Raw genomic sequence first — 21,535 nt, 5'->3', positions numbered from 1 at the left:
ATGTTGGCCTTCTTTTAGCTTAAAATATGCAGAGCGATCAAGAACGCAACTCTCAAGCTACACACTGTAAAGAGAATGACATTTTTGCATTACACGCTTTCTACGTCGGTGTCTCCTGTGGTCTTAACAGTAGTTTGACAGATCCAGCAGCAGCACATATGGAAAAAGTCCTTAACTTTCATGTATACCTTTTATTTTGAATAGCATATCTGTGCACTAACACACATAAATATATGTTTTATATACTGTATGATGTACCTTGCATGTTGAAGGGCATTTTATATTAAATGTATGTAAGCTCTTTAACACTGATTTGTATTGTAGATATTGTACCCACCAAGTGTGATTCATGGTTTTCACAGACCTTTTCCATGTGGGAAGTGACTGACTTTTAGGTGAGATGAGGTCCAGCTTTGATCCAAATTCTGCTTTTGTCTGGCAGAGGCTTGTCTTGTTCAGTTAGCATATCAGCTGTCATGTGCTCACCTCATCTTGCCCTGGGTACAAAACACAGCTCATTAATCAGATGCATAAATACACTGTTGCATTGATGGATTGTAAATGGTGCTGTTAAAAACATACACACAGGGGCGCTGCTAGAAAATGTGGGCCTTATGACAGATTTGTATTATGGGGGGGGGGGCCCTGTCAGTGCTGGGCCCTTTCAATCGTCCGCGGCGCCCCTGCATACACACATACACAGATGTACGCACATATACACACCACACACACACATACAACTCTGGAAAAAATTAAGAGACCACTGCACATTTTTCTTATGTCATCCTACAAAAGTTGACTGTAACTGAATGTCACGCAGCAACCGTAGGATGACATCAGAAAAATGTGCAGTGGTCTCTTCATTTTTTCCAGAGCTGTATATGTAGCCTATATATAACACACACACACACACACACACACACACACGCACACTTTTGTTATAGGTTACTGCAAACATACTAACTTATTAACAAACTCTCTCTCTATCTCTCCCTCTCCTAGCTAAATCGCATCATACTTGTTGATTTAGTTGTTTTAGTATTTCCTGGGAGTGTTTCAAAGGGAACAACACAGCGTGTGTTGATGTAATTCATTTGAATGGTTTCCCTTTGAAAAGGAAAATAAAGCGTCGCCTTTCAGTTATGCGGTTCATTGAAGAAGGATCGGATTTTTGATCTGGCCACACCACCGGATCCGCGCCATATCTCAACCGGTTCTGTCTGCTCCAGCTGCTATCTGAATTACGTGTATTTACATTTTCCAGTAGACCGGACCATGTGAGGACCAAACAGGGCTGAAGAATGCGGAGTAGGTCCCTTTGGAGGAAGTCCAGATGTCAACAAAGAGCGCGTAAAGTAAACCGCCAGGAAGACTTTACTGAACACAAGCCAGCTGTCAAATCCACTGGCGATGAAATCTGTCTGAACGTGGTATAATGAGATACGACTTGAAAAATAAACCAATCTTATGATCCAAACATCTCATCCATTTGGCGACAGTCAATGGCCGGTCACAACTAAATTAATTTGCAAAATTATAACACCTTATCTAGGCTACTGAATATCGTTTAGGCCAACTTCAGGAGCTATATAAGATGCGTCATTAAAAGTGCAAATGCACTAACGTCCACACACACACACACAGAGATGGCACACGGTCCCTCCGTAACCCCACTGTCTCACACTCACTCACCCACTCTGTGCTTGCAACCCATAAAACACTACCGGATGGAGACGGAAAATCCTTCTGGATGTCCAGTAGCGGTAGAAGCATGAACGCTGGATTACAACCTTTCCACGCTGCATAGGACGGGATGTAAGGATGAAGTTATAACGGAACTTTCTTAAACGCCACTAACTGACAGCGTTTCAAGAACAAATTGCATATTTTTGGTAAGACGAAAGCTTGCAGTTTTATCAACGCGGGAAGAATGTTATAACTTCTTGTCAAAGGATTAGGTAGTCTTTGATCGAAGATAGCCTGTAGGTATCCCTCAGACATTTGCTAAAATGTTGATGGGCTATAGATAGTTTCAGAAGTCAGAAATTGGTCGTTTTCAGCTGATTTTTTTGTAAAATCTTACTGTTTGTAAGGGAGAAAATAGGATTTGCAGCATTAATATGGGTTTTATGGCAAGACCTTCAGTAACCACTATTGCAACACAGACGGTTGGCTATCTGTCTAGTTGGAAGCTGGTGACAAAAATATATTTTTGGTTTGCCTTCATTAATATTGTGTCCTGCATTTCTAATGTGTTTGCTTATGCAGATATTTCTTTACTTATTTATTTAAACGTGTGAGGGTATAAGGTTTCAGATGTCATACAATTCGTTCTGTTTTTCGGACTGAATTATGAAGTGAAGTGCTACAAAGTGGCTTGTGTGTGCGTAATATGTTAGTATGAGGGGGTATTGAGTGACTACAGTTTTACTGTGATTGTAACACAGAGAGAACTTTGGTAAATATTTATTTTCTGTAAATCGTAAAAGCTTCTGCTAAATACAATTTATATTCTGTAAATAGCTTTGGACAAAAGCGTTTTCAATATACAATAACCATAACCATAGGCCTACATGTAGTGTGTGTGTGTGTGTGTTTGCTTGTGTGTCAGGGTGAGATTATTAGCGTGCTAGCAAGTGTTAGACATGCAAGGAAGTATTAGTAGACAGTCCATGGTCTTTATGCATGCAACTTGTGGAACGGCCAATCCAGGACTGGCATCAGTATAGGCAATGGCATAAAAGGTTTGGTGGTGGTGTGTGTGTCTCTGTGTGTGTGTGTGTGTGTGTGTGTGTGTGTGAAACATTCAAACAGCCATAAAGCTGCTAACCAGTGTGTGTGTGTGTGTGTGTGTGAGTGTGTGTGTGTGTGAAACATTCAAACAGCCATAAAGCTGCTAACCAGTGTAATGATTAAAACAATGGTTTCTTTTCAGGCTAATTAAGGCAATATATCATTGTGTCAGGCCTGTGTATGCATGTCCTGAATGATGCACTTTTTCCAGCTTCTGCCCTCCACCAAGACCCCACTCATCTTAGTGTGCTTGTCTTAGACACAGACCCCACTCATCTTAGTGTGCTTGTCTTAGACGGCACCAGACATAAATAAGGTGCATTTCTGAAGTGTGCTCCAGTTACAGCGCCCACGCTCCTTGACATCTGGGATTTTTAAGGTCACTCACCGTCTTACAAGACTGGAGGAGTTTTGGACGTATGACAGAATGACTGGGTCTCTAAAGACTGGCCATTTTATGAATCTTGCATCTCAATTGTTTCTGTTCCAGGTCTTCTTCATCCTCTGTCCAGGAAAGGCCCTTAAGTAGCTACATCAGTAATTGAAAAACATCTGGCCAACATGCACAGGGACAGGGAGTTTTGTACATTTGTTAATTTACATTTTTATTCTATTGGGGCCATTTTATAAGGGAATATACATGTGACAAGGGGATTGCACTATAAATTGATTGAGTGATATACAGATTGATTGATTGATTGGTTGATTGATTAATTGATTGATTGGTTGATTGAATATGTCATCTTGCTAGAAGATGACTTGAGGTCAGGGTCAATGTTCAGGTATAGGGTCTGGGTAGAACTGTAATGATGAGAAGCAAATTACAAACGTTTCTTTGCATTTTCCTTGACATTTATTTTCATTTCCAGGTCCAATAAATAGGGACAAATACAGACAAATGTGCCCCTAAAACAAACAGTTGCCATTCATAGAATAATGCAGAAATACATGTATCACTCCAAGTCAAGATATGATCATGTTTGATGAGTAACAATTTATTTGGATATTCTGTCGACAGATACTTTACTGATGGTTTATTGAAATCCAAGTTCAGTTTTTAGAATGGCTGTTCAGCAATCAGTTGACTAATATTTAGCAGATGCTTTTTTCCAAAGAGACTGAACCGGGGTCAGCTGATTGTCAATCGGTGACGTTACTGCTGAACCCATCTGCCAAATCTTTTATGCCCTCTCAATCATTCCGCTTGAACTGCCGCCCAGAGCAAACAAGAGAAAAAATATTCTTTCTTGAAAAATAACTTAATCTCTGTAATCTAAGTTTGACCATAAATTGTTGTTAAGAATGTTACTAGATAGTTTGCTTTTAATCTGAGCACCTGTAGATAGTCTATAGGAGACCATCCAAGTGAAGTGTGACCCGGAGAAATACAGAAACACCTGTTTAATATGAAATAGCCATACAGGTTTATACATGTAAGTGTGTGTGTGTGTGCATGTGTGTGTGTGTGTACGTGCGCACCTGTTGTTCCTTCAGCATCAACAGATAGCATGTTTATAACCAGAGTATCTAGATAGTATTAGATAGTTCCTGGAGACCATGCAGGTAAAGTGTGACCCAAAAGGACTTCAGGCTTTACTAATGAGAGCTTCTGTGTTGTCCATCAGTACTGTAGAAGTCAGGATGATTGTATGCCAGGCGGTCCTGGTGTTGGGCTTGTTCTGGGTCAGAACCGACGCGCAGGAACGGGGACCTCGTCCATGGCCCTTACCAGGTGAAGAACCAGACCCGGACCCTGTCCTTCCTGATCCATCGGGCCAGTGCTGTCATCGTGAGTATGGGCATGTTCAAGAGTTTTGAGCGCTGCTGTGAAAGATAGCAGGGGATTTCATTGTTCTTGGTTCTGTTTGATCTGTCTAAGGGTTAATTAAGTTCCAAGTTAGAAGGGCTGATTAAGTTCGGATAACACATTTCATTTACTGACTTCCTGGCTCATGACACAGTGAAGGACTGGGGACAACAACAACACATTACATTTATATAGCGTTTTTCACAACACTCAAAGCGCTTTACAGTGAAGGGGGTACCTCACTAACCACCACCAATGTGTAGCACCCACCTGGGTGTTGCACAGCAGCCATTATGCGCCAGAACGCTCACCACACTTTAGTAATTCAGCAAAGACAGGGACAGGTTGGTCTGGCTGCTGGCTCAAGGCTCTGTGTGTGCAATCGTGCGTGTGTAAGAGTGTACGTGAGAGAGAGAGAGAGAGAGAGTGAGAGAGAGAGAGAGAGAGAGAGAGAGAGAAAGAGAATGGATGTGAGGATGTAGACATCAATAGTGATAAAGACATTTGAATCTAAATGACATTGAAAAACTTCCTGTATTGCAAGATTCTTATATAATTCCCTATAATTTAGAAAGCAGTTGAGTCTAACTCTATTGCCTTGGTTAGACCCAGCAGTCTAAAGGCCTCTGCGCCAACGCTTTCAACATTTGGTTCCGTTAGATTCCATCGTTTCCATAACCACCCCGCACACCAGCATCAAACTCTGCCATCAATACCATGTCTATTACGACTCAGTTCTATTTCTGATGGTGCCGCTCCATTGTTTATGAAATGCTTGTCAGTGAAAAATGTCGGCGCTGGTGTGCGTGGGCAAGAGACAGAAGGTGTTGGCCCCTGTAAGCGGAGCGCTAAACAGCTGTAGAGCAGCTGGGTCTCACCGAGGCACATGTCCCATTATGTGACTCTTGTTGTTGAGTCATAACAGGTACAGATGGAGAAGTCTTTCTGAGAAAATCAGTAAACTCATAAAAACAGATTGTCATTTGATATCATTCTCTCAAATGTTTGCATTTCATATTTTGCGCATGGTGCAAAAATGTAATCATCTGCAAATGTCATGAAAACATTTGAAAAGAAGTCATTATTTTGCAGGTTTAAAGGTGCTCTAAGCGATGTTACGCGATGTTTTGTTACATACAGCAAACATCTCCTCACAATCCACTACCTGCATGTCCCTTAAATACACTGTAAAAAACACGGCCTCTGTAGACAGCCCAGGCTCCAAAAACGGCAATAAAAACACCCTGGTGCAGCCTGGACCATGAAACATAACAAACTTTTCCAGCCAATCACGGACAAGATGCGCGTTCAGGAGAGTTTCAGTTGCATGGGAGGGAGGAGGAGGGAGGGGCGAGCTAGCTCTCTGTTTTGTTTGAATGTCAACAGAAGTGACGTTACCCAACATGGCACTTTTAACCTAGAGTCCCAAATTGAAATTAAGATTGGGTCTGGACAAGCTTCATTCACCTCCCATTGCCATGGGCTGTCACCAATGGGCACCAATCAAAATGCCTCAGGACACAATTTGTTAGACCTAAAACCAATCAGAGCAATGAAGGAGATGACATGCAGAACAACGGAAAAACACGTCTCAACAAATGAGCGTTTTTCTAAAACTGCTTCGATGTCATTATATTAAGCCCGCCTCAGTGATTGTAATTGGTGCCAGGGTTTTAGGAGCATTGGAAATGGGAGTGAATGGCCTTTTTGCCAGACGGACCAGCAGAGCAAATTCAAATTTGACAAAGGTTCGTCTGGGTTCTCCCAGGCTAATGTGGTTTCTGATAGATTTTCTGATAATATTATTTCTCTCTATTGCGAGAAAGCTATTGAAATACTGCCAGCTAAGCTTTAAAATGGTACCCTCCCTTCTCCACCCATGTTTGTCCCTTTGCAGAGGAAATCATGTGTCCGATCAACGTGTACTTTGTCCTGGACACGTCCGAGTCCGTGGCTCTGCTGGAGCAGCCCCCAGGCAGCACTGTGAATAGCATCAAGGAGTTCACCAAGTACTTTGCCGTGCGTCTGAAGGACGAGACCTTCACCAACGGGGTCCAGCTCTCGTGGACCATGGGAGGCCTCCACTTCTCCCAGAACAACAAGGTCTTCAGCAAGATCACCAACCGCGACGAATTCCTCCGCAACGTCAAGACTGTCGATTACTTTGGCAAGGGCTCATACATCGACTGTGCCCTCAACAACATGACGGAGGCGATCGCACAGCACCCGTTCCCGATGAAGACGGTGAACTTCGCCGTGGTCGTGACGGACGGCTACGAGACGGGACACCCGTGCGGCGGCATCAAGGCGGCGGCCGAGCGGGCGAGGGACCAGGGAAACCAGCTGTTCGCCGTGGCCGTGTCGCAGAGTAAATTGGAGACAGGACTGCGAGAGATCGCCAGCTCCCCAGTCGAAATGTTCCGTGACGACTTTGTGGCGGTTGACCTGCCTCAGACCACAAATGTGAACATGCAAACAATCGAACGGATTATTATGACAATGGTAAGAGTCCCATGTGTAGCTAACTATTGACAGGCCAAAAAACAGAGAATGGTTGTATTGTGGGTCATGATAAATAATGTGATGTTGAGCTTTGGCTCATTCGGGTCCAGATGCAACATGCTCTGTCGTGACCATTACATTAAAGCCCTGTTGTCATCTTTTCTCTAGAAATGTGTGAAAACTGTGGCATATTGTTCACCCACTGCATTGAGAATGCCATGTGTGTTTAGTGGTGATATGTCATGTTGATTGTCCCTTCTGCGTTTCTCCACAGAAAAATCGTGCCTATCAGGAGGTGAGATATGAGTGATTCACATTCAAATGAAGTGGACCCAATGCTGTATATAGTCCTACCAGCATACTTCCTGGAAGAAAAACATATTTCACCATTTGTTTGTTTGTTTTTGTTTGTTTTGTGGAATTCTTGTTTGGTTTAACTTGATGCAGTGTGGGGACACAGCTGACTACATGACATTGGGCCCTAATTTAAATGAGAGCAAAGTGCTGAAGTCAAACAAAAGCTCATTTAAAACCTGCACAAATCTCTTTGCTGATTTAGTACCATGAGCAAGAGGCTGAGCATAAACATCACACGCCACACGACGGCTTTAGTTCACGCACAGGACACTTTGCTCACTTTGACTGACGTTGCACTTTGCTTCCAAGGAGACTTTGTGCACATCCCAGGTGCTGAACAAAAAAAGGTCGTTTTTTAGGAAAAAAGTTCGCACACTCCTTGGTATTCTTTTGTTGAGTGTGCAAACTTTTTTCCTAAAAAACTTGACGTTGCACTTTGCCCAGTGGTTAAATTAGGGCCCATTGGGACTGACATTGCACAGTGTTTAAATTAGGGTCCATTAGGACTGACGTCTCCTCAGTGTTTAAATTAGAGTCCATTAGGACTGACGTCTCCTCAGTGTCTAAATTAGGGCCCATTGGGACTGACGTTGTCCAGTGTCTAAATTAGGGCCCGTTGTTTGTCTCCTCAGTGTTTCAGGCCCAAGTGTGTGGAACGGGATGGCACTCTCGGTCCGAAAGGTCGCAGAGGACCAAAAGTAAGTTTCAGTTACCGATGATGTCATACATTTCAATCTGTTTCATCATTACCTCTGGGAGGAAAATGTATTCACTACTTGTGTTTCTACATTAATATCAGTAAGAAAGTACCCCTTATATTCCTCTTATCTGCTTGTCTTCCTTTAGGGACAAAAGGGGGTTATTGGAGTGCATGGATTGAGAGGTCATAAGGGACAGGCGGTAAGATAAGACTTCTCTTTCTATGATTTGTTGTGATATTGTGACTTTTTCATAATTAATAACAGCTTCTTGAAAGGCAAATGTTTTTGTTTTGATGTGGCGTTGTTGTGAAGATGTGTTGGTGTGTTGTCTCTTGCAGGGGGATCCAGGTCTTGAGGGTCCTATTGGGCCGCCAGGTCCAAAGGTACATCTGTGCAGTTGCACAAGCATGCTGCCACATACAAAGCCATTTAATGTCTTTAATGTGTGAATGTCTGTTAATGTTTTTAATGTGTGAATGTCTTCACGTTTCAATTTCTTTTATTTCTCTTCAGGGTGAAACTGGACCAAAAGGAGACAAAGTGAGTCAACGCAACCCACACGATGCATCCAGATTATTTATCCACTTATGTGGGGCATACTTACGTATGTAGCCTACAGTACATTCTATCATTTATATATATAAGTAAGCATAATGTTATTCACCATTTGGAATAGGTCTTTGCAACTTGTCAGGATTATTTGCATCATTGTAAGACCAAACATTGGTTCTGAAAAAGACATGCACACCACCTCTTGTATTCATAAACAGTATGTAAATCAACTGCTATATTTATAATAAACAATTGTTTTCTATTTTTTTCTCCTGTATAGGGTGACATTGGAGACCAAGGTGGAAAGGTATGTCATTCTCTTTTCAAAGACAATTCTGTAAGAAAACCGTTCACATGGTAACTCAGGGTGCAACAGTGTGTTCTGACATCCCAATATCTTCCTCCAATGACCAGGGCGTTGCTGGACTTTCAGGTCGCAATGGAACAGATGGCCAGAAGGTAAGATGGAGAAACACTTCTAATCCTTACGGACGCAGTAAACACCTGTCGAAAGGAACACAGTGCAGTTATTTTACCTTCAAAGAACAGCTTCAAATTCATTCTGATGCTACACTGATTTAGTATATGGAGAATGAAGTCTTTGACCAATGCGTGCCCAGAGCGCTTGATATTGCACTATGTAACATTTTTGGTTGGGTTGTATTATGACCCTTTTAGTTGTTTTTTGACTAATTGGGTATTGTCTTGACGCCAAGAGGCATAGATATCAATTCTTCCATCGTGTTCCTTTAAAAATGCCTAGCCGTTAAAAGGATTCAGACATCTCCTCACTGGACCACGGCCAGAGTGCTGATGGAAGACATAAAAATACTGTGTACTCCACTGTGAGTGGAGAGCTCAGCGTACTAACAAGAGTATGTGGTGTTTCAGGGCAAGATCGGTAGGATTGGCGCCCCAGGGTGCAAAGGAGATCAAGGAGACAAGGTTGGTCATATATCCACACTCTTGGAAGTTCATGGGTGCCACTAAACATTAAAAAAAGCATTTTATAGTAGTTGACTGATATTTAGCATGATTTTCAGGCAGCAACACTTTTGCTGCTCCATCATTGATTGAAATTGATTATTAATCACTCAGTTTGTCTTGTATCAGCTAAAGTACCTTGAATACCTCAACTTGCCCAATACATTTTGATGGTTATCCCTCAGTCTACACCCCCCCCCCAACCATCACACACTGCCACCCCCCACCCCACCCCCACCTTCCACCCCTAATTTCTCTGTTAGGGTATAGACGGGTATCCTGGAGATTACCTCACCTCTAATTTCTCTGTTAGGGAATAGATGGCTATCCTGGAGATTCTGGTGACCCTGGACCTGCCGGACCTATGGGAGTGAAGGTGAGGTCCTGAGGAGATTTTAAAACATGTACAAAATAAAATCAAACTCATGTATCATCTCTATCCAAGAAGAGGGTAATAATCCCGTCTGGTGGTTTCTGTCCGTTTGTAGGGGGACCCTGGACGCGGAGGCAGATCAGGCCCTCCTGGGCCACCAGGAGATGTTGGACCAAAAGTACAATTATGCCCTCTCATTATTACTCCATAATACCCTATTTTGCTTTTATAGTATTACACCAAGTGCATTTTAAACCGCTAATAAATGTGTTATAAAACCGCTACTAAAACCTTTATTACAACTTTTACTAGCAGGCAGGGAAATGCGTTTGTGTTTATTGCACTAGGGGGAGAGAGGAGTGCCAGGCACACAAGGCTTTCCAGGAACCAAAGGGCCACAAGTAAGGGACTCTCTCGCTACTCTACCTTTCTCCGTTGTTTGATTTCTGGAGCTGTTCCGTGACTGTATGTGTGCTGTCTTTAGGGAGGACCAGGAGGAATTGGGCCAAAAGGAGAACAGGTAAAAACAATGTTCAAGTGATAACATAACCAAATACGACAACATCATATGTAATAACAACATCATACGTAATAACACTTCATGTACCCGTACTCTTAAATTACTCTGTCTTTTTATGGAAACCTTACAATGCATGCAATATTGAAAAGCACATGTGCTGTCATTTTCAGGGAAGAACAGGCAATACTGGAGCCAAAGGCACTCAAGGAAGAGTTGGACCCAAAGGAGATAAGGTTTGGTTACAGATACAGTCCCAGCGCTACATATAGGGACCTTTTCACAGTTTAACAACCTCCCAGCCAGAGAGGCTGCTGTAAATTGGCATTGAGCATTGGCATTGAAATTCACGGAGGAACATTCAGATAAGATAACACGCTATTGATCCTGGAGAGGGGCAACATTTGGGTGTCAACAGCAGCAGAAAGATAGCCTGGCATAGCCACACTCAAACTCTCTAACTGATAAAGGAGGGAAAATGCCTCTGCATGCAACTCAATAGACCTAATCAATCAGAGCAACGAAACATGTGAATCCCTTAGGGAAAACAGCCCAAAACATCTTCTCAACAAGTGCCGTAATCACTGTTTTCTGTTTTTTTTTTTCAAATTGCACTGTCAATATCTTGTAAAACAGATGCTGTAGCGAAATCTAAACATCTAGCTTCTCTAGCGACTTTTATTATAAACAACATTTATTGAACTCCGATTTTGAACTCCGATTTTTTAAATTCAGGCTGGCCGAAAGACAGATGAAGAAATTATTGAAAGATTAATTATGCAGAAGTTATAGACTGTCCAACGTTTGTGTCTTTCTTCCTGTCCGCAGGGGGAGCCTGGCCCTGAAGGCGTGAGGGGAGTGCCTGGACAGGGTGGGGCCAAAGGAGCAAAGGTAAATGTCTAACACATAGGGGGCGCTGTGGCGTGTGCACACACATTCGGCTCTGAGTGCCCATGGGGACCTGGGTTCGAATCCGACCCGCGGCCATTTCCCAATCCCAACTCTTCACCATCAAAGGTCAAATGGTCAAGAAAAAAAAATGAATGGAAAATGGAGGTTGGAATGGAATGGAGGTTATTTTGTGATGTTGTTTGTTTTTTGTCTGTCTGTCTGTCTGTCTGTTTGTATGTCTGTCTGTCTGTCTGTCTGTCTGTTTGTATGTCTGTCTGTCTGTTTGTCTGTCTGTCTGTGTGCCGGGTTACACCAAAACGATCAGCCTGATTTTCATGGGCCATGGGCAGCCCATTACATTTTGAAGCAGGCCTGACTTATGTTGCAGCTCCACAAATATATTTTCTGTTTTACTTACACCAACCAGTCAATTCTAAACATTAACATTTATGGTCACATTTACTTGATTCACAGTTTTCACTTCACAATGATGGAAAGTTCTGGATCTTTTTGTTTTTGATCTGGAAATTATATTGTATCTGCAAGTAATGTGAACAAATCTCCCGATTACAATCTTTAGTATAATCTGCAAGTACAGCTCATGTTGTTTCCCCATCCCACTGTCCAGAGGCAGAGTGGTCACCCTCCGTTTAGCAAGCATAGCTTTACAGTGTGGTTGATTTGAAGTGAGTCACTGTACTTGCACATACCAAAACATGACACTTTGACTCCTTTTTTGGAACTGTTTGCTGAGGTTTATTCGGAAACTATGTGTTATTTCTTTTCAACGGGTGGGAGTAACATTACAACTACTCATGTTACTGTAATTTGGGGTATTATTTTACTTGTAATTAACTTGAACTATTATACTGTATTTGTACTATTTAAGTTGTACTTGTAATCTACAATTTTACCTGGCATTACCAAAGCAAACACAGCTGATTGGAAACCCAAATTCAGTTAACTTCGAGAATCAGCTCCTGTTGATTCTAAACAAAGGATTGTGAGCATGGTTTGAGTTTAGACACTCCAATTAGGTACATTGTCTGGCTGTTTCCATGCAATGAATTGTACACATTTAATACAACAAAACATTTATCTATTGGTTTAAACCCCAAATGGGTGTTTTATCCATTCATGCCTACTATCATTTATCAGAGAACATCAGTTAATTTGAAGATCATGCCAAAACTACATACCTGAATAAAGTTTACCTCAAAACATGGTAAACTATTGCATTGTGTTGCATTAATGTACATATGTATACTGTTATATTTTCAAATCGAATACTGTTTAGTTGCTATAACATTTTTCTGGTTCTACTTTTGAGTCACTTAGCCTCCCTTACCTCACCGATACCCTCTCTTCGCAGGGGCATCCAGGTTTGGGAGGCCCTAGAGGACCACCAGGGGAAACAGGAACTCCAGGCACCCAGGTGGGCCTAATCCTGAGGCATGATGGGAGTTGAAGTTCATTCTAGTGCAAGAGGTTCCTCTCTCCACAGCTTATAAATTTCTAGTATGGGGATTGCATTGTACATAGTCCATTCTGAAAAGTACACAGGCTTAGTCAAAAGGCCTAGTGACTAGATAGATACTTATTTGACCTTGCAGACTAGCCTGCCTTTCTGTGGGTTCAGAAGAACATGCAGCAGTGATTCCACGGAGTTGTATTAGTCATATTCAGCTTGATATCACTGCGTAGTCATTGCTTGACGTAAGCCCTTGTGATTTGAGCTTAAGCTGTTCTGGTGAAAAGGATAAACGTATTTCAAATATTACCTAGAACACTTAACTTTCCTTGGAAGTCTGTGCATGAAGCCAAAATTTGCTTTGCCTCATTAGAAAGAGAATACTGCAAAACAAAACACTGTTACTCTTCTGATTTTGGCATTGGACACTAAAATGTCCTTCCCTAGGCACTGTCTTATAAATGTCAAGGTCATGAATTCCTGTGAAGTCTCATAGCACACAAATTACACATACATTACTATCAATGCTATTTACAACCTCTTTATGGCTTTTTATAACACTTTGAATTGATTTGGACACAACACAACTCCCCCTCTCTTTCTCTCTCACTCTCTCTCTCTGTTTGTTATAGGGGCCCGCAGGGGACACTGGAGACGAGGGTCCCAGGGGAGATGTTGGCCCCCCAGGACCAAGGGTATATCAGCTCACTTAACACACACCCAAAGAGAACAGTAGTCTGTGTGCAGTGCATAAAAACAAACAGCACACACATATGTTACTATAGCTACTGTAGCTGCACAGTTTGAGAATATTGCTGATACAAGTCTTACAGAAGAACTGTAGGACTATAAGTGCTACATTCCCCCCTAGCAAATCAGTCTTGCTGTTGTCTGGGCTGTAAATGCAACCAGCACTGTGTATGCCACCCTTGCCCCCCAACCACACATTCATAGGAGTAAACTGGGGTCAATGCTCACAAATCTGAACAGTGCTTTTTTATTCTGCTACCCTGCAGCATAGTGTGCTGGTTTATAAAAGTACATGGAATGGCGCTGTTCAGTGCACTCATTCCCCCAAAACCCCTGAGTGCTTGTACATCTCTTGTCACTCACATAGCTCCCATGGAGTCTTTGTAGTTTCCACAGTATGAACATACTGTGTCTACAGCCCATTCAAAACGCGGACCACCACAACCGAAGAACATTTTGAAGGCCTTCAGAAATTCCCATATAAATTCATACAGTAGTAGTCTGCAGACTATGAATGCAACACTCTGCATGCATAGTATTTATAAATTCAATCTGGCACACTGAAAACACTTGCAACACTCTGTAGTTTGAAAAAGACGAGCATTTTAAGTCATAGATCAAAACTGACATGAACACAAACAGCAGGTTGAAATAAGTATGTTTCATTCAAAGTCTTGACAACAGTGAGGATGATTAGCACATTGCAACCAATTTTGTTTAATTACTTAGTAAGGTCTCTATAATTTGCTATAAATACTGAATCTGTCCTATTTCCTCAAAACGTCTGCCACTGTTTTCAGTTTGACTGGCGTTACACTCTGCCGCTCTGTCCCTTCAGATGGAGTGCCTAGTGTGCACTCTGAGAGTGTGACACTGAATAAACAGACGATAATTCCATCAGCACACATTTATGAGCGATTTCAAGGTGGCAGTGTGCGCTCATAGCAGTTTACGAGCGCACCCAAATGGTCACATCTGACACGGGTTGATTCAAAATGTGTGAACTGCCTGTATGTAGTTCATCCATTTAGTCATTTTGTATCTGGAGTGGCTACAGTGGATGCTCACAGTACAAAATGGTTGACCATCATCACCCTCTGTCCAGATTTCCAGGAGACACTACGTTCTATACACAGCCATCAAAATACCATCCAAATTTAAACAGGAACATAACGACAAAGAGTGCACTGTCTTACAGTGGCAACTTGTAGAGAATGCGGCATATTTAAAGATCAGGAATGCAATAAACTATATCCTGTCTCAATCTTTTGGATGAGGGAATTTCTGTCACATGGCTTAGTGTATCTGAGGATAATTTTATGAATACACCACATAGGCAAATTCACCAGTCTGTCTAATCAAAAGAAAGGCCGTAAAATCAGTCATTCACAAAAATAAACTAATTCTGAACTAAAATAATGCTGTTTTCCATGTTTCCATGGTTCCTTAATAGATAGTATTACGCTACTACTCGGGACTGCAAGTCATTTGAGTGTCAGCCATGCTGTGTTGCGTTTTATGTGACTGGATTGGCAGAACAGGCGTGGGAGGAACAGCATTGGAAACTGAATATTTCCATTTCCCTCTTCACCATGTTTATTATAGTTTAACAGCTCTCTCTCCGTCTCTCTCTCTCTCTCTCTCTAATATAAAATACGTTTACGACAAGTCAACAAATCAACTATGAAATATGTGGACCCAAACTCATAATTCACCTTTTTTGTTCACATTTTTTGATAGCTTGAGTAGCAAGTGTTATGACTACTGGTGGTTGCTCTCCTGCTGTTTGCATTCCATTCTCCATTACATAAACCAGGCGTATACTGCTATCATCAGTTATTATGGAACTTGCTGTCTCATTCAGTGCCATCAAGCCTCTTAGCGCTTTATGTTTGCTAAGCTAGTCTTAATCCAAAAGTAGTTAAAACATAAACAAGTTTAGACCCAAGTTATTATATTCTTCACTGTAAATTCTTCTTATTGCTTACACTGTTTTTCTTTGTCAAATTTTTCTCCATCATAGGGTGACCGTGGAAGAAACGGGTTCAGTTATCCTGGCTCGAGAGGACGAACAGTGAGAAAAGTTTTGATTTCTTGATGGTAGCCAGGTATCAGTTGCCCTTATCAGCCTATAGAGTATAGAATATGAACGGGAGTTAATGGAGAGATAACAATTATTCCAGTTTGAATTGAGCCACGAATTTCACATATGATGTGTGTGAATTTAAAAGATAATTTTTCACGTCAAGAAAGTACTGTTGTTCGATAGACTTCAAAAGTTATGTTGGTTTTGTGCGAATCCGCTCAGTGGACTACATCTCTCGTCTTGAACGAAGTACGTCACCAACATAATTAACGATACGATTAGCTGTTATATGCTAGTTAACGGTTGCATCTTGCTGCCTGCAATATCACTTAACAGTATCTAATGTACAGTCTATGGACGAATACAACTTACCTGATGTGTTTAATCCTCTGACTCATGGTATTTTCATCGGCAAGGAAAGCCCAATTAAGACCTGTTGCTGGTATGCTTGTACAATCTAGTGTGGCTGTGAATGAGCTAACGTCACTAGCGCGACTGATGGGTTTGTAGTCGTGGGAATTACGATCTTTCACAATGTTGTAATTCAGTAGTTACGAAACAAACTGCAAATGTCTTTACATGAAAATTTGTCTTTAAAATTGACAAACATCATATGGGTAATTCAAGGCACAAGTCAACCGGGACCAGAAAATAATTTCTTTTTCGCCATAGACTGGCGTTCAAAATTTTTTGAAAGATAGGTCCCATGGAGGCAAATGGAAGTGGCGTCACTGGGACACTCTATAGCACCCAACAAATTCCCTCTCCTACCACTTGTGACTGTGCAGGCACTGGCTGTGTTATAAGATATAAAACTGCATAGTTATGCGAAATGTAAGCTGCATATCGCTGTGTATTACTGTTGGACTTCTCCGATAACCCAACCCATCAATAAACATGTGTTTGTATCATTGTTGTTGTCGTTGTTGTTACCCAGGGCGACCGGGGTGAGAAAGGAAGAAAGGGTCCCCGGGGTAGCAGAGGGGACTGCGGGGCAAAAGGAGATCCTGGGACCAAAGGAGAAAATGGTGATCCGGTGAGAGACCTGTGTTGCACCATTACAATATCATCTACGTAGACTGTTATTATTTAAACAATTACAATAGCATCTATGTAGACTATTACTCTTTAAACAAGACCTGCGTCGCACCCCTCACCGTTAAGTGCCTTGCTTAAGGACACAACGGTGAAAGCCAGGAATGGAACCCACAGTAGAACTTACAGAGTAGCCTACTAAAGTGGTTCTGATTCCTGTGTTTTTGAGGGTTCTGTTTATCTCATCATCAGGGCGATCCGGGACTGGTGGGGCAACCTGGGACCAGAGGACTGTCGGGAGATGCTGGTCCTCCTGTAAGTGCTAAGAACCTGGTGACATTAAACCCAGAACCCCTGTGCAGTCTGGGAAGTCAGGAAGTTCTAAGCCCTTCACAAAAACTCAAAGCTCAATAAAGTCAAGTAAAGTTTGTGGGGTTCAGCAAACATTCAAAGTGGCTGGGACTCACAACATCGGTGTGACAGAGTGCCATCCCTACATTTGAGTGTGCGCTCTGACTGCCATACCAATGAGCCTTGTGGTCAAGCTGCAGATTTGGACTGCTCTCTCCCTTTGCCACGTTTGGGAATCATACCCCAACCGACCATTTCTTAGGTGGCGTGCTATCGCTGCTCCGCATCTGGATTATCTATTAATTGGCCGTCAAGTAGTTTAGATGCGTTAGTCTGACAGCCTAAAATACTTCAAACGCAGCCTTGAGAATTTACAGTTTTTATTACACACAATAACAGTTGCAACATTGTCCATTTTAAATCAATCCAAGGTAACTCAAGGACTGTTGCTAAATATAAATGAAAGAAAGAATGGAATCTATAAGAATACTGTATATAAATGAAAGATAGAATGGAAACTATAACAACACATAAATAAAAGGTAGAATGGAATGTATAACAACATACAAATGAAAGATCGACTGGAATCTATAGTCAGCTCCTAATTTGGAAACAATTTTGTTCTCCTATTACAAACACTGTTGAACTCTTTCCTCCCATGCCTCTGTTCCTCAGGGGGACCCTGGCCCGGAGGGAGACCCTGGACTGAGCGTGAGTTATCTCTCTGGTCTCCTCAGCTCTGCTCTCATCGTACTCTGTGTTGTCATTACGTGTCTGCGTGTCCTAATCCATCTGTGTCCTCTTCCCCAGGAATGTGATGTCATGAGCTATATCAGAGAGACGTGTGGCTGTTGTGGTAAGTGTCACTGACCAAAGGCTTGCTGAGAAAGAGAACAGTACATTTGTGCTTTTAATTTTCATTTTACTTGTTTTTTAATGGAAGTTATGTAATTAAAAACATGATTATTTGGGATTGTTACAAAAGACTTGTGTCCCCCCCACAGACTGTGAGAAGCAATGTGGCGCTCTGGACATTGTGTTTGTGATTGACAGCTCAGAGAGCGTGGGGCTCACAAACTTCACCCTGGAGAAACACTTTGTCATCAACACCATGAACAAGCTGGGCTCCATGGCAACGAACCCCAACTCAGCTTCAGGTATAGCTGCCCTGTGAGTCATAAAACTGGACTGTGGAATTATGGGACCGTTATGGGGCTGTTCCTGCCCTCATTAATCAATGAATGAATGAGTATTAAAACAGGCAGGTCCCTGTGTCTCTAACTAGTGCTGCAAGCCAATGCTGGGCCCTGTATGATTCTAGAAAAAAGTAAGAGCAGCAGTTGCAGCAGTTTATTGAGCTGTAGCTTGAGATACTGTGAGGCTGTTTTCTCCCTTCAATCTAAATGACAGTTTTCCATAACTTACTGAAATACTGTTTTTTTGTTTACAGGGACACGAGTCGGAGTGGTGCAGTACAGCCATAACGGAACCTTCGAGGCCATCCGTCTGAACGACCCAAACATCAACTCACTATCTGCCCTCAAGAAGGCTATAAAGGAGCTGAAGTGGATTGCCGGCGGGACATGGACTCCGTCCGCACTCAAATACGCCTATGACACCATCATCCGTGATGGCAGACGAGAGGGGGCCAGGGTGACTGCGGTGGTCATCACAGATGGCCGCTACGATCCTAAAGACGAGCCCGGTCTGCTCCGGTCCCTTTGCCAGGACCCTGATGTAGACGTCATGGCCGTAGGGATCGGGGACATGTTCAACGTCCCGGTGCAGGACGAGACGTTGGTCAGCATCACCTGTGACCGGCCGCAGCGCGTGAGAAACATGACCAAGTACACAGACCTAGTGGCTGACGCGTTTATCAAGGAGGTCGAGACGGTGCTTTGCCCAGGTACAGCACCTCCCTGCCATTACTCTGACCACTACGCAATTGTTGATATTTATTTTACCTTTTATTATGGATCTGTTTATTTAGTCAATATTTTCCACCATTAGTAACCTTTGCCAGTTTCTAAAAGTAGTATAACTACTGATAATTGTTACATTTTTAACTACTCTTTTAAATAATGAACATATTTTGTGGCATCCTAAAGTAAACTTGGTTTGATTTATATACTGGTCTCTTTTTTTATCCAGACCCAGTCATTATTTGCCCAGATCTGCCTTGCCAAACAGGTAACATTAATCTCTTTATTTATCGTGTTATTATTATTGTGCTTTAAGTACTCTCCGAGAATTAACAAACAAAGGGAAACAAAACTACTTTTCTGTTCATATAGATAATCTATCAATATCTAGAGTACTTAGAAGTTGTGAACAACCACCACGGTCTACAGAACATAAATAACAGGTCAGGTTAGGTCAGGTTACTTTATTGGTACCCATAGGTAAACTAGGTTTACAGTCTAGGAGGCAGGACACTTTGTAGACCACCACATGACATACAACACATAAACCATTAAACAACATATAAAAACACATGGAAATGTACAGGAAACAGGAAATGTATCAACTAGGAATGCAACTTACCATTCTCTGCACACTCATATTAAACCTGTGGAGACTAGAAAGTATGACACATTTGACTTCTTTTATTTCATCACACATTTGCCTTCTCCCTCAGATATGGCCGTGGCACCTTGTTCTGACCGGCCTGTGGATCTCGTCTTCCTGGTGGACGGTTCGGAACGCATTGGCCAGGAGAACTTCGACCGTGTGCAGCGCTTCATCGAGAGGGTGGCACGACGCCTCCCGATGGCTCGGGACGGCAGTGACGCCATGGGAGCCCGCGTCGCGGTCATGCAGTACGGCCGCGCCAACCAGCACCAGGTGGCGTCCGGCCTCACACACAACCTCGGCGTCCTCACCGAGCGTATGGAAGGCATGCACTACCTGGACGCCTCGTCCGACGTCACCTCAGCCATCACCCACGCCGTCAGCAACGTGCTGTTCTCCGAACGTGTTCGGCAGACCAGGCGTGAGGCCGAGGTCAACTTTGTCTTCGTCACGGACGGCGTTACATCGACAGAGGGGCTCAAGGAGGTTCTTGGGGTCATGCGGAAAGAGCAGGTGGTGCCCTCGGTTGTCGCCTTGGGCAACGAGGTGGACAAGGAGGTGGTCATGCAGTTGGCACTCGGGGATCGTAATGCAGTGTTCCAAGGGCCAGACTACACACACCTGTCCGAGCTGAACTATTTCGATCGGTTTATCCGCTGGGTGTGTTAATGTAAGGCCGACAGGAGTTAGATGTTTAGGAGGAATTAGATGTTTAGTTTCCTCCTACCACAGGTGCTTCTATGTTTTAACTGAATTTGTATGTTTGGTTTTATTTTTGTTACATGTGACTTCTTATTCATTCTCATAGTTAAACCAGTCAAAAGTTAAACCAGGATTAACACGTTGTTTTCTGATTAACACAAGTTATCACATAGCCTACTAGGCTACTTTGAGCCAATACAATTTCTAGGGTTGGATTTATTCAGCATCAAATCCATCATCACGCTCTCCCATTGCTCATCTCTCAGTACAACATAAAAGCACACATTTTTGTTTGTAGTGAAAGGTTTGACATCCAGTCATTGATCCTTTCTGCCTAGATTTCAAGTTGTCTCGAACGCACCAATGGCACACTTCCAATGTATTCCATGCAGTGCCAGTGAGGTACTAAGTGGTATAAGATACGGTACGTCCCTGACTGGTTATCATGCTAACTTTAGTGGATATCTCAGCAACACAGGGCATGAGGTTCGAATCCAACCTGTGGTCATTTCCCCACCCCACCCCAACTTGCTTCTTGTCTGCACATAACAGGCAAAAAGCCTAAAATATATACTTACAATGTCATGTGGCTTCAGCATTTGCTGCTCATTTCACCCTCTGACTACTGTTAATCTCAGAGTTTCTCTCATTTCACCCTCTGATTACTGTTAATCTGAGTTTCTCTCATTTCACCCTCTGACTACTGTTAATCTGAGTTTCCCCACCCCCTGAATCCCCCACATTGGCACATTGAAAACATATTTGTTTTTCGCCCTTGAGCATTTCATCTGCTTTGATAAAGGGGTAAATACGAACTTTACAGCAACAGGCTGTGTGGCTGTGTTGAACAATATATATTACTGTTGGCTCACTATCATCACTGTATCATGTGAGGAAAAAAAATATTTCTTACACACATTTGTGTCTGCCTTTATCTAGGTGCTTATCTTGGTCTGGTTACCAAAAACGACATGTTGTAAGATCTACCGGGTGCCTTTGAACTCAAATAAAGAATGTTGTGTTTCCCTAGTTGTCGTAAGATGGAAATCTGAGACTCAAACAACTGAAGTAAACAAATAGGTCATATTTGTA

At 42.5% G+C, this 21,535-nt stretch overlaps 1 protein-coding gene across 1 annotated transcript; it reads left to right on the top strand.

Annotated features, from left to right (window-relative positions):
• Positions 1-1,645: 1,645 nt before the first annotated feature.
• LOC125292525 (collagen alpha-2(VI) chain-like) lies at positions 1,646-21,472 on the top strand. The gene is made up of 28 exons (XM_048239872.1): positions 1,646-1,892; positions 4,419-4,582; positions 6,498-7,102; positions 7,377-7,397; positions 8,092-8,157; positions 8,306-8,359; positions 8,499-8,543; positions 8,674-8,700; positions 8,993-9,019; positions 9,127-9,171; positions 9,604-9,657; positions 10,010-10,072; positions 10,185-10,247; positions 10,417-10,470; positions 10,554-10,589; positions 10,760-10,822; positions 11,415-11,477; positions 12,850-12,912; positions 13,581-13,643; positions 15,722-15,772; positions 16,722-16,820; positions 17,072-17,134; positions 17,846-17,881; positions 17,981-18,026; positions 18,175-18,327; positions 18,621-19,076; positions 19,322-19,360; positions 19,809-21,472. The coding sequence occupies exons 2-28, from the start codon at positions 4,435-4,437 to the stop codon at positions 20,408-20,410; spliced, it is 3,105 nt and encodes a 1,034-aa protein (XP_048095829.1). The 5' UTR covers positions 1,646-1,892; positions 4,419-4,434; the 3' UTR covers positions 20,411-21,472.
• Positions 21,473-21,535: the final 63 nt, after the last annotated feature.

Source organism: Alosa alosa, chromosome 3, assembly GCF_017589495.1.
Source record: "Alosa alosa isolate M-15738 ecotype Scorff River chromosome 3, AALO_Geno_1.1, whole genome shotgun sequence".
Taxonomy (NCBI): Eukaryota; Metazoa; Chordata; class Actinopteri; order Clupeiformes; family Clupeidae; genus Alosa; species Alosa alosa.
The sequence above is the reverse complement of the archived record's forward strand: the minus strand, read 5'-3'. Positions and strand labels throughout refer to the sequence as shown.